Here is a 12,990-nt window from a genome sequence, read left to right on the forward strand (position 1 = left end):
GGCGAAGAGAACCCCACTTGGGAGCCTGTTCACAAGCTATTGCAATTGCGTTGTGAATTGTGATAAAAGTTGTCATAAATTAAAGTTCGCGCTGTGAATTGTATTAACGCTTGTTGAATCTTGTAATAAACTTACGTATCCCAAATTGTAATCACAGTGATGTTGCCGTATTATCTTAGTAATAATCCCAGCTGTAGAGTAATAACACATTGTCATATTTTCTAACGTCTTGTATTTTTTAAATTAAATTGACTGCTGAGTGCAGTATTATTCACAAGCTCTTAGCCTTACCGATCATCTGATATTTATTTGGAAGATACCCTGTCTATTCTCGGTTTTCACTTGACGTCACCAAATTCTAGAATTTAAAACTGGGAGGCCTTCAAAATTTTTACCTTCATTCAAGGAAAGATTACCTAAAAATATGTCTGTTCACAATTTTTTAGCTCGATGTCGTGCTTCCTTTTGAAAATAGAACAGTTTCAATTTCCGAGTTTCCATCGTGCGTGACATAAGGAGGACGGCCGTGACAGAGCTTTTCCGTATCTTAAGAATGACTCTTTGGGTGATTTTCAGCATTCTAAACAATTTAAGTTTGAGGAGAAATATTAATCTAAACATTCGAAAATTCACAAGGGCAAACAAACCTCTTTTCTAGCAAAAGTGAACTCCAGATGTTTTTTCGTATTTCTGGCCGCCATGTTTGTGCCCCTCAGAGGGACACAAACATGGCGTCTCCATACTAAGCTCTATAAATTTATGTGGAATATTTTGTCAAATAACTCGAGTACGGAATGCCGCACAGACCTGACACTTGGACAGATGCCTTATTTATTTATCCTCTATACCATGTCAATTTCTTGACTTCATTCATGGAATGGTTTCGATTTTTTTTTTCAATGGCGTGACAGTGAAAACCGAGAATTAGTTATTTAGGAAAAACAGTATAACTCTCTGACAAGTTATAAAACTGCGGCCTAACTTATTAAATATTATTATTCGTCAGGATAAAATAGATGCTTATTGCATAAAAGAAATGGGTTTCTATGGACACTCAAAAGGATATGATCATGAAATCACACAACACCTAAATAAATAAATTAAAGTCAGCTGTAAAGTTAAAATTTCTACAAGGAAGCGGCTACCTTAAAAGTTCGATCACCAAACGTAGAATTGAGCAAATCATCATCAGTTATTTCTTCTAAAAGTAAGTAGACCATTCAAGAAATCATTTGATAACACTATGTATGAAATGGGATAAAAAGTAAGCTTGAATTTATTTATGGAAATTACGGAGGTAAATATAAGAGAGCCAAGATATATGAAGGTAACAATGTCCTCTTTTATCAGATTGGCGTAATTCTCTGGTACTTACGCGTACATCCCTTTTTTCGTCAATGTAAAACTGAAATTCTAAGAGCTTTAGTTCGACTCTCAAAACAACACAGCTTATATGCTTATATCGCCTGAAATACCGACTGTAGCTATAGGTGAATTATTTGTATCATGTACAACTTTGTACAATAGCTCACAACTATACCGACACCACAATAACACAGTAAAAAGGGGAAAGGCTGTAATCGACTTATCTGCAATTATCAAGTGAATATAGAAAATCGTGAATCGCAATTGTAACACCTGTAGGTGAATTGTAAGAACAATTGCCACAACTGTAAATTATAATAACGCTTATTGTATTTTGTTACAATGTATGTTATACAAAATATAACAACATGGCCACGTAGCCGTTATTCAAATAACCTCTGCGTAGGAGGCTAATTATAAGACTGATGTCGTGATTTGTGATAATCCGAGCTTCGTAATATGAAAGTCTTTAAAACTTAAAATGACGGATGGAAAAAAAATGACGGGTGAGTGTAATCTTAACTAAGGTAATTCCTGTGTTTGAGGACAAAACTGTCAGAACGAATTTTCTTCGTCCAAAACAAAGTTTAGTATTTAATCTAGAATTTTTGAAAAATTACATTTCACAATCTTAAATTAGTGCAATTCTTTTTAGGGCAATGTATTTTAAAATAGAAGCGAATTAATCAAGTGTTTTTATCCACCGACTCGGGAAAATTTTCCTGGCAATTACTGGCTCAAACTTCACCGAGCAACAAGTCGCCATGAAACATAAATTGAATAGATACTGGATTTAAAAGTTAATCTGAATCGAGCTTGTATTCGTGACCGCGAATTCTATCCCATTGAAGTTAATGGTAACTGGTACTGCTAATTGATTGGCTCACGGTGTTGTGAGGTGTTATGCTTATAACTGTGGAGGTATAAAATTCAGAAAATAAGGCCGGGGGTATGGGGCTTATATTTTTCAAAGGACTTTTTTAAGGGGTTCACAGTCGGAGGGGCTTAGTATAAGAGTGAAAATCACTTCGGCGTTATAATTGGAGGGAAATTTGTGTCTACAATTTTCCACGTGCAAATGATAATTTTTAGGCGTTTGATAGAAATTCCTGACAAGGTAATCCCTGTGAACATGGTAACTTCAAAAACAAAAGCAGTAAACTTTATTGAAAATGTAACACCGTACATACCACTGGTTTAAATACGGTACATTATAGTTTATACCGCATAGTAAATCATATAGTAACTCAAAGTTCAGTGTACGAAATCGTTCTTTTACGAATAGAAAAGCCTTAGTCATAATCGTATGGGTAATTCACTTTCATTTATTTCGTATTGGAGAGCCATCCCTGTGTACTAGCTCCAGAGCTTACATTTTGAGGGACTTCAGCATTATAGCAGTCCTTTTTGCTTTTCAAATTTTGGGGAATCTACGTGATGCCGCGTGATGGAGCTCGTGCGCGGATCAGGACGATTTCGTGTTCTCAGATCGTCTTCCCAGGAAAAAGATTTGGTGAATGAGGCCGTTTCAGCTTCAACTAAACATAAAAAGAAGCAGGCTTTGAACGTGTTTGTCGAATGACGGAGATTAAGAAACGTTAAAGTTCCGGTTTTACATTGCGGTGGCCTTTTCAAGGTCTACGATTACACAAGGTGGAAGCCGTGAGTGCAGATATTGCTAAAATGGATGCACTGTCACTTAACCATTGGTTTTTCAAATTTGTGATGGAGGTAGCTAAAAAGTTTGGGGAAAGATATCAATATATGCAATTCCCAAATCAATGTAATGTTTAAGACGGTATGTTGCTGTCTTACAGTAACGAGTTGAGCGGGAAATCGTTTGCTGTTAATTGGCAGATTGATCAAATTTCAAATGTCTTCATCAGTATGTTTTTTGGACATCAAGATACGTCCACATGATCAAATTGGCGTAACCTGATTGGGTCATTAGCTCATGAATAATTCATGAGTTTAAGAATGATACTACGCTCTTTTTTTTCCCTATAAGAATCATTTTTATAGCTGAACGTTGGGGCTGAAATTAACTACAATTTAAGAACATTGTAGCGTGACCAGGCTTGACATATGTTTCATCTTTGTTTCTGCAGTTTGAAATCGCACAAAGTTCAAGTACAGGCGATTTGCTGAGCCTAAACATGAGGGCCAGTTTAGGGTTTCTGTTATTTTGCACTGCTGGTGCCTCGCTGCTTCTGGTGTTTTTCTACAGTCAGAATTTGACAGGATCATGGCATCCATCCATCCATTTCGTTCAAGAAATAAATTCCGCCAGCAAATTGATGAAGGAGTTTCTTCATTTCCGCCACCAAGGAGAAAAACAGCGACAACAACGGAAAAAGGAAGTCCGAAAAAAAGAGGAAAAACCAAAGATGTTTGGGAATGGGCAAAAAGCTAAAGAAATTTTATCGCAGGAAAGCGACAGCGAAAGAAATGAGAAACAGAAAACAAACGAGGCATTACCTATAAGGAAAAATCTCATAATATTGAGTCCAGGGCGAGGAGGATCTACTTTACTTGGCTCATTTTTTAACAACAATCCTCAAGTTATGTATTGCTACGAGCCATTATTTCCCGTTGAGCAGAAAATGTTTGGCGTTCATCTGTTCCATCAAGATAAAGAACCGAAAAAGTACAAAGAAACTAGCATCGAAGTAATTGACGGTTTCTTCCAATGTGATTTTAGCAATGTCACCAAAGCATTTTTTTCGGCGTTTACTAACAGCAGCTTTCACCGCAGTAAAAGTAAAACGCTGTCTAAGAAGTATTTGCCCCAGTTTTCGAATGCCCCACTAAGTGAATCCTGTAACCGTTACGATCACACTGTTGTCAAGATTTTATCTTCCCGGTTGCCTAACAGAACAATACAAAGCTTAGAAGAGCTTTTCCAACAGAAAAACGGATATGACGTAAGACTAGTCCACTTGGTTCGCGACCCAAGAGCGGTAATATACTCCAGGGTAAATTTAGGATGGATAAAAGATCACAGGAGTCCCAGGTTTAGTAGAAATGTCCATAGAACGTGTGATCCAATATTGAACAATGTGCTGCTTGGTTTGGTATCTCCCCCGCCTTGGCTTAAGAATCGTTTTAAAGTAATTCGCTACGAAGACCTCGCGTTGAATACACTAAACGTAACAAAGGAACTATACAAGTTTGCGGGATTTGATTGGTCGGCAAGTGTTGATGAATGGATAAGTACTCTTGCGAAAAATACAAAAAAAGGAGGTCCTTATTCGTTGTACAAAAATGCCTCAATTTCTATTGGCCATTGGAAAAACGCTCCGGAGCCATTTATAAGAGCGGTAGAAAATAACTGTGGTGATCTCATGAATTTTCTTGGCTACGAGAAATGGAGAAAGCAGAATGTTGAAAACTAGCATGGGTGATTGATTTCCAATGAGCTTGTTTCTTGTCAGTGACTGATCTCTTGTAGCCGGGTATGGTGTAAAATAATAAAGACCACTAAAAAGATACAACAGCGAGCTTGAAACTTTCTCTTAAACATGGCGCTTCATAACAAAGTTGTTTGCAGATTCATTAATATCTATACCGAGAAGTTTGAATTTTGTCGGGCTGAGCGGCGGGGGGGTGGGGGGTTGGGGTGAATTTTGTCGCCCTCCATAACTTCGCAACTACAGAAGATATGACAATGAGGCTTGGGAGATAGATAATACGTCGAAAGATTTTTTCTTTGAGGTCCACAACGGAAAGTGATGACGTTATATGACGTGTTAATTTTGTCATGATTGCCATATGAAGGCCATTTTGAATTATGGATTTCCCCAAAACTTCAGGAAAGCGCCAAAATTAAGCGAAAAGTAATCTAAACCAATAAAGGGACAATAATATGAGGTACAACATGAAAATTACAATAAGAAAAGTAAATTTTCGTCATTTTAAAAAAAACTGCCCGTCAAAGTTGGTTGTCGTGGTAACATGAAATTCAATGAACACTAATAATAATAATAATAATAATAATAATAATAATAATAATAATTTACATTTGTATAGCGCAAACCTCTATATGGATATATTCAGGTGCGCTTTCCACTATTGTCAACACAGAATTATGTTAAGAGCAACTAAGAATACAAGAAACTATTAAAAACTACAAGCCCATACAATCAAAGGCAGCGATTACCTAGTCAATAAACTAGTTAAAGGACAAGACATGAATAAAAATCTATTTAAAGGCTAAATTAAAGAAAGTGTCCAATGTCTTTATGTTGCAAATTGTTGAAGGTAATGCATTCCAAAGATAAGGTGCCGCTGACTGGAATGCACGATCGCCAAGGGTTGGACGGGTCTCGGTGCTAGGTAACTCAAGTAATAAAGACTCGTTTGACCTAAGAGAGAACTTGGATTGCTTTTTGGTGCTAATTAAACACTAACCGACCACATCAAATTTTTCCCAGATCAATTTCCGAAAAAGTCCTGAAGTTTCACGGTATTTGCGCAAATATTAAAAACGTTATTCAGGTTCAACGTCTCCGCGGGCAGAAAACGCTACTAGAGGCGCTCGGCGTTACCACCAACCTCGTTACGAGGCTCATAGTTCGTCCACAGCGTTGGATTGCAAAGGACCTTTTCTAATTTAAATAAGCTTTTTCTCTTACAGCACGACCATTCGGAACTTGCGGAATCTTCTCTCTTCTGATGTCCGTTTATTGCAAGATTGCACCATAAAGTGCATATGAAGTGAAATTTTTTTGCGTTTTCTTTTTCTTTTCTTTCTTTCTTTTTTTTTTTATTTTTTGATTATCTTCTCTCGTTCCAGAGATAGTTAAGTTTTTGTTGACGTCACAAATCGTCTCACAATGAAGATAAATCACAAACAAGAATATATATGGAAATATTAAAAAGATCCCATTCAAACTTGGCACCAATAATGCTCGCCAGGTAAAACGCAAAATGATACCCATTTCGATGTTGCCATGGCATTAAACTCGACCCCAATTCCTTTCTGCTATGAACCAGTTATCTCCATTTTCGACCAGATAAGGAGAGGCATGCAGTCCTACTTGAAACACGTACACAAAATCGGCCATGCTACGCTACGTCTCTTCACCAGCTCATTGGAAGTAAACGATGTCTGATTAAAACAAATAATCAAAGGCTCCTGTGAGCCAACTCGTAAATGTAGATAAGTGAGTAAGATAGTGGTAACCGTAATAAGAGCGAGTGCACAGAAATATCAAGCAAAATCATAAAATCGCGGTCACGGTCAAAAATGAAACCCACTTTCATTTTCAACTTGTAATGAGGTGTTTGTGTGTTTTAGAAGGTTTCGGGGTCTATTTGTTAAAATACGGCCAGATTTTTGATTTCTAGCTCTCGCTGGCTAAAAAATACCCGAATTAATTAGCAAAAAATAGCATTGACGTAAATTCCCTCGCGTAAGAAATAAAAGCTATATCATCAAAAAGTGGAAACTAAACGTAAAAGAAAAAGTATTTGGCCCTTTATATCAGCCTGTTTTTCGGTTCTAGATCATACCTTATACTGCGAAAAAACACATTCTTTGATGAAGGTTTAACAAGAGCCATAAAAAACTGACTTTTCGATGTGTAGCCACTCTCCAGGAATTAGTTTTTTTTGGTTTGAGGGTTAGGGATTCTTACGTTTGGGGGTTAGTTTTCTTACGTTTAAGGGTTAGGGATTCTTACGTATGGGGGTTAGTTTTCTTACGTTTAAGGGTTAGGGATTCTTACGTATGGGGGTTAGTTTTCTTACGTTTAGGAGTGAGTAATTCTTACGTTTCGGAGTTAGTTTTCTTACATTTAGGGGTTAGGGATTCTTACGTATGGGGGTTAGTTTTCTTACGTTTAGGGGTTTGTAATTCTTACGTTTGGGGGTTAATTTTCTTACGTTTGCGGGTTAGTAATTCTTACGTTTGGTGGGTTAATTTTCTTACGTTTAGGGGTTAGGGATTCTTAGGTATGGGGGTTAGTTTTGTTACGTTTATGGGTTAGGGATTCTTACGTATGGGAGTTAGTTTTCTTACGTTTAGGGGTAAGTTTTCTTACGTTTAGAAGTTAGTAATTCTTACGTATAGGGGGTTAGTTTTCTTACGTTTGGGGGTTAGGGTTCATACGTTTGGGGGTTAATGTTTCTTACGTTTGGGCCTTAGTTTTCATACGTTTGGGGGTTAGTAATTTTTACGTTTAGGAGTTAGTTTTTTTACGTTTGGGGGTTAGGGATTCTTACGTTTTGGGGTTAGAAATTCTTCCCTTTGAGGGTAAGTTTTCTTACGTTTGGGGGATAGTGATTCTTACGTTTAAGGGGTTAGTTTTCTTACGTTTGGGGGTTAGGGATTCTTACGTTTGGGGGTTAGTATTTCTTACGTTTAAAAGTTTGTTTTCTTACGTTTGGAGGTTTAAGATTCTTACGATTAGGGGTTAGTTTTTTTACGTTTTGTGGTTAAAGATTCTTACGCTTGGGGGTTAGTTTTCTAAGTTTGGGGGTTACGGATTCTTACGTTTGGGGGTTAGTTTTCTGACGTTTGGGGGTTAGGTATCCTTACGTTTGGGGGTTAGTCGTCTTACGTTTTGGGGTTAGGGATTCTTACATTTGGGGGTTAGCTTTCTTACGTTTGGGTGTTAGTAATTATTTCGTTTTGGGGTTAGTTTTCCTTCGTTTGGAAGTTAGGGATTTTTACGTTTGGGGGTTAGTTTTCTTACGTTTGGGGGCTAAAAGTTCTTACGTTTGGGGGTTAATTTTTTTTTGGTTTGGGGGTTAGTAATTCTTACGTTTGGAAGTTAGGGATTCTTGCGTTTGGGGGATAGTCTTTTTTGGTTTGGGGGTTAGTAATTCTTACGTTTAAGGGGTTAGTTTTCTTACGTTTGGCGGTTAGGGATTCTTACGTTTGGGGGTTAGTATTTCTTACGATTAAAAGTTTGTTTTCTTACGTTTGGAGGTTTAAGATTCTTACGATTAGGGGTTAGTTTTTTACGTTTTGTGGTTAAAGATTCTTACGTTTGGGGGTTAGTTTTCTTACGTTTGGGGGTTAGTAATTCTTACGTTTGATGGTTGGTTTTCATACGTTTGGAGGTTAGTAATTCTTAAGTTTAGGGGTTAGTTTTCTCACGTTTGGGGGTTAGGGATTCTTACGTTTGGGGGATAGTAATTCTTACGTTTAAGGGGTTAGTTTTCTTACGTTTGGGGGTTAGGGATTCTTACGTTTGGGGGTTAGTATTTCTTACGTTTAAAAGTTTGTTTTCTTACGTTTAGAGGTTTAAGATTCTTACGATTAAGGGTTAGTTTTTTTACGTTTTGTGGTTAAAGATTCTTACGTTTGGGGGTTAGTTTTCTTACGTTTGGGGGTTAGTAATTCTTACGTTTGATGGTTGGTTTTCATACGTTTGGAGGTTAGTAATTCTTAAGTTTAGGGGTTAGTTTTCTTACGTTTGGGGGTTAGGGATTCTTACGTTTGGGGGATAGTAATTCTTACGTTTAAGGGGTTAGTTTTCTTACGTTTGGGGGTTAGGGATTCTTACGTTTGGGGGTTAGTATTTCTTACGTTTAAAAGTTTGTTTTCTTACGTTTAGAGGTTTAAGATTCTTACGATTAAGGGTTAGTTTTTTTACGTTTTGTGGTTAAAGATTCTTACGTTTGGGGGTTAGTTTTCTAAGTTTGGGGGTTACGGATTCTTACGTTTGGGGGTTAGTTTTCTGACGTTTGGGGGTTAGGTATCCTAACGTTTGGGTGTTAGTTTTCTTACGTTTGGGCTTAGGAATTCTTACGTTTGGGGGTTAGTCGTCTTACGTTTTGGGGTTAGGGATTCTTACATTTGGGGGTTAGCTTTCTTACGTTTGGGTGTTAGTAATTATTTTGTTTTGGGGTTAGTTTTCCTTCGTTTGGAAGTTAGGGATTTTTACGTTTAGGGGTTAGTTTTCTTACGTTTGGGGGCTAAAAGTTCTTACGTTTGGGGGTTAATTTTTTTTGGTTTGGGGGATAGTAATTCTTACGTTTGGAAGTTAGGGATTCTTGCGTTTGGGGGATACTCTTTTTTGGTTTGGGGGATAGTAATTCTTACGTTTAAGGGTTAGGGATTCTAACGTTTGGGGGTTAGAGATTCTTAGGTTTGGAGGTTAGTTTTCTTATGCTTGGGGGTTAGGAATTCTCACATTTGGGGGTTAGTTTTCTTATGTTTAGGGGTTAGTAATTCCGACGCTTGGGGGTTAGTTTTTTTACTTTTGGGGGTTAGGGATTCCTACGTTTTGGGGTAGTTTTCTCACGTTTGGGGGTTAGTCCTTCTTACGTTTGGGGGTTGGTTTTCTTACGTTTGGGGGTTAGGGATTCTTACGTTTGGGGGTTAGTTTTTTTGGTTTGAGGGTTAGTAATTCTTACATTTGGGGGTAAGGGATTTTTACGTTTGGGGGTTAGTTTTCTTACGTTTGGGGGTTAGTGAATCTTACGTTTGATGGTTAGTTTTCATACGTTTGGAGGTTAGTAATTCTTAAGTTTTGGGGTTAGTTTTCTTACGTTTGGGGGTTAGGGATTCTTACGTTTGGGGGTTAGTTAATCTTAATTATAGGGCTTAGTAATTCTTACGTGTGGGGGTTAGTTTTCTTACGTTTGAGGGTAAGTAATTCTTACATTTATGGGTTAGTTTTATTACGTTTGGGGGTCAGTAATTCTTAAGTTTGCGGGTTAGTTTTCCTTTGTTTGGAGGTTAGGGATTCTTACGTTTGCGGGTTAGTCTTCTTAAGTTTGGAGGTTAGTAATTCTTACGTTTGAGGGTTAGTTTTCTTATGTTTGAAGTTAGGAATTCTTACGTTTGGGGGTTAGTTTTCTTACCTTTGAGGGCTAGTTTTTTTACGTTTTGTGGTTGCAGATTCTTACGTTTGGGGGTTAGGGATTCTTACGTTTGGAGGTTAGTTTTATTACGTTTAGGGGTTAGGAATTCTTACGTTTCTGGGTTAGTTTTCTTACGTTTGTGTTTCAGTAATTGTTACGTTTGGGGGTTAGTTTTTTTATTTTGGGGGGTTAGTAATTCTTACGTTTATGTATTGGTTTTCTTACGTTTGGGGTTTAGTAATTCTTACGTTTAAGGAATAGTTTTCTTACGTTTAGTTAATGGGTTAATACGTTTGGGGGTTAGGGATTCTTACGTTTGGGGTTACTTTTCTTACCTTTGGGGGTTAGTAATTCTTACGTTTATGGGTTAGTTTTCTTACGCTTGGGGTTTAGTAATTCTTACGTTTGGGGGTTATGATTTCTTACGTTTGGGAGTTAGTTTTCTTACCTTTTGGGGTTAGGGATTCTTACGTTTGGGGTTACTTTTCTTACCTTTAAGGGTTAGAAAATCTTACGTTTATGGGTTAGTTTTCGTACGTTTGGGGGTTAGTAATTCTTACGTTTGGGGGTTATTTTTCTTACTTTTGGGGGTTAGGGATTTTTACATTTAGGGGTTAGTGTTCTTACGTTTGGTTGTTAGTCATTCTGACGTTTGGGGGTTCGTTTTTTTACGGTGGGGGTTAGTTATTCTTACGTTTGGGGGTTACTTTTCTTACGTTTAAGGGTAAGTAATTCTTACGTTTGCGGGTTAGTTTTCTTACGTTTGTTTGTTAGGGATTCATACGTTTGGGGGTTAGTTTTCTTACGTTTTGGGGGTTACGGATTCTTACGTTTAGTGGTCAGTTTTTTACGTTTGGTGGTTAGTAATTCTTACGTTTGGGGGTAAGATTTCTAATGTTTGAGGGGTTGGGGAGTCTTACGTTTGTGGGTTAGTTTTCTTACGTTTTGGTGTTAGTACTTCTTACGATTGGGGATTAGTTTTCTTCCGTTTATGAGTTAAGGATTCTTACGTTCAGGGGTTAGTTTTGTTACGTTTGGGGGTTAGGAATTTTTACGTTTTAGGGTTAGCCTTCTTACGTTTGGGGGTTAGTAATTCTTACGTTTGGGGGTTAATTTTCTTACGTCTGGGGGTTAGGGATTCTTACGTTTGGGGGTTAGTTTTCTTACGTTTGAATGTTATTAATTTTTACGTTTGGGGGTTAGTTTTCTTACGTTTTGAGGTTAGTTTTCATACGTTTAGGGGTTAGTTTTCTTACGTTTGGGGGTTAAGGATTGTTACATTTGGGAGTTAGTTTTCTTACGTTTGGGGGTTAGGGCTTCTTACGTTTGAGTGTTAGTTTTCTTACGTTTTGGGGTTGATGATAGTTACGTTTGTGGGTTAGTTTTCTTACGTTTGGGTGTTAGGGATTCTTACGTTTGGGGGTTAGTTTTATTACGTTTGGGGGATAAATATTCCTAAGGTTGGGGGTTAATTTTTTTACGTGAGGGGGTTTGTAATTCTTACGTTTAGAGTTTAGTTTTGTTACGTTTGGGGGTTAGGGATTTTTACGTTCGGGGGTTAGTTTTCGTACGTTTCTAGGTTAGTAATTGTTAAGTTTAGGGGTTAGTTTTCTTACGTTTGGGGTTAGGGATTCTTACGTTTGGGGGTAAGTTTTCTTACGTTTGGGGGTTAGTAATTCTTACGTTTATGGGTTAGTTTTTATACGTTGGGAGGTTAGTAATTTTTACGTGTGGGGGTTAGTTTTCTTACGTTTGGAGGTTAGTTTTCATACGTTTAGGGGTTAGTTTTCTTACGTTTGGGGATTAAGGATTGTTACATTTGGGAGTTAGTTTTCTTACGTTTGGGGGTTAGGGCTTCTTACGTTTGAGTGTTAGTTTTCTTACGTTTTGGGGTTGATGATAGTTACGTTTGTGGGTTAGTTTTCTTACGTTTGGGTGTTAGGGATTCTTACGTTTGGGGGTTAGTTTTATTACGTTTGGGGGATAAAGATTCTTAAGGTTGGGGGTTAATTTTTTTACGTGAGGGGGTTTGTAATTCTTACGTTTAGAGTTTAGTTTTGTTACGTTTGGGGGTTAGGGATTTTTACGTTCGGGGGTTAGTTTTCGTACGTTTCTAGGTTAGTAATTGTTAAGTTTAGGGGTTAGTTTTCTTACGTTTGGGGTTAGGGATTCTTACGTTTGGGGGTTAGTAATTCTTACGTTTATGGGTTAGTTTTTATACGTTGGGAGGTTAGTAATTTTTACGTGTGGGGGTTAGTTTTCTTACGTTTGGAGGTTAGTTTTCATACGTTTAGGGGTTAGTTTTCTTACGTTTGGGGATTAAGGATTCTTACATTTGGGAGTTAGTTTTCTTACGTTTTCGGGTTAGGGCTTCTTACGTTTGGGTATTAGTTTTCTTACGTTTTGGGGTTAGGGATACTTCATTTGGTTGTTAGTTTTCTTACGTTTGGGTTTAGGGATTCTTACGTTTGTGGGTTAGGGATTCTTACGTTTGGGGGTAAGTTTTTTTACGTTTGTTGGTTAGTAAATCTTTTGTTTCGGGGCTAGTTTTCTTACGTTTGCCGGCTAGTAATTCTTACGTTTGAGGTTTAGTTTTCTTACGTTTGGGGGTATGGCATTTTTACGTTTGTGGGTTACTTTTCGTACGTTTTTGGGTTAGTATTTCTTACTAGTTTTCTTACGTTTGGGGGTTAGGGATTCTTACGTTTGTGGGTTAGGGACTCTTTGGTTTGGGGGTTAGTTTTCTTACGTTTGGGGGTTAATAAATCTTACGTTCGGCGGTTAGGTTTCTCCCGTTTGGAGGTTAGT

The 12,990-nt window shown here is 37.6% G+C and overlaps 1 protein-coding gene across 2 annotated transcripts in view; it reads left to right on the top strand.

Annotated features, from left to right (window-relative positions):
* LOC146464623 (carbohydrate sulfotransferase 3-like) overlaps positions 1–4,928 on the top strand; it is a 7,924-nt gene extending 2,996 nt beyond the window's left edge. Inside the window, exons 1-2 of one of the 2 annotated variants that reach the window (XM_085129444.1) lie at positions 1,101–1,207; positions 3,474–4,928. In XM_085129444.1, the coding sequence (XP_084985570.1) occupies positions 3,522–4,760 (1,239 nt within the window). In that variant the 5' untranslated portion in view covers positions 1,101–1,207; positions 3,474–3,521 and the 3' untranslated portion in view covers positions 4,761–4,928. Of the gene's footprint in view, positions 1–1,100; positions 1,208–3,473 lie in introns of those variants that run through there. The other variant, XM_085129443.1, reaches the window with a different exon arrangement.
* The last annotated feature ends 8,062 nt before the right edge of the window (positions 4,929–12,990 follow it).

This window comes from Pavona decussata, unplaced genomic scaffold (genome assembly GCF_977016875.1).
Source record: "Pavona decussata unplaced genomic scaffold, jaPavDecu1.1 SCAFFOLD_161, whole genome shotgun sequence".
Taxonomy (NCBI): Eukaryota; Metazoa; Cnidaria; class Anthozoa; order Scleractinia; family Agariciidae; genus Pavona; species Pavona decussata.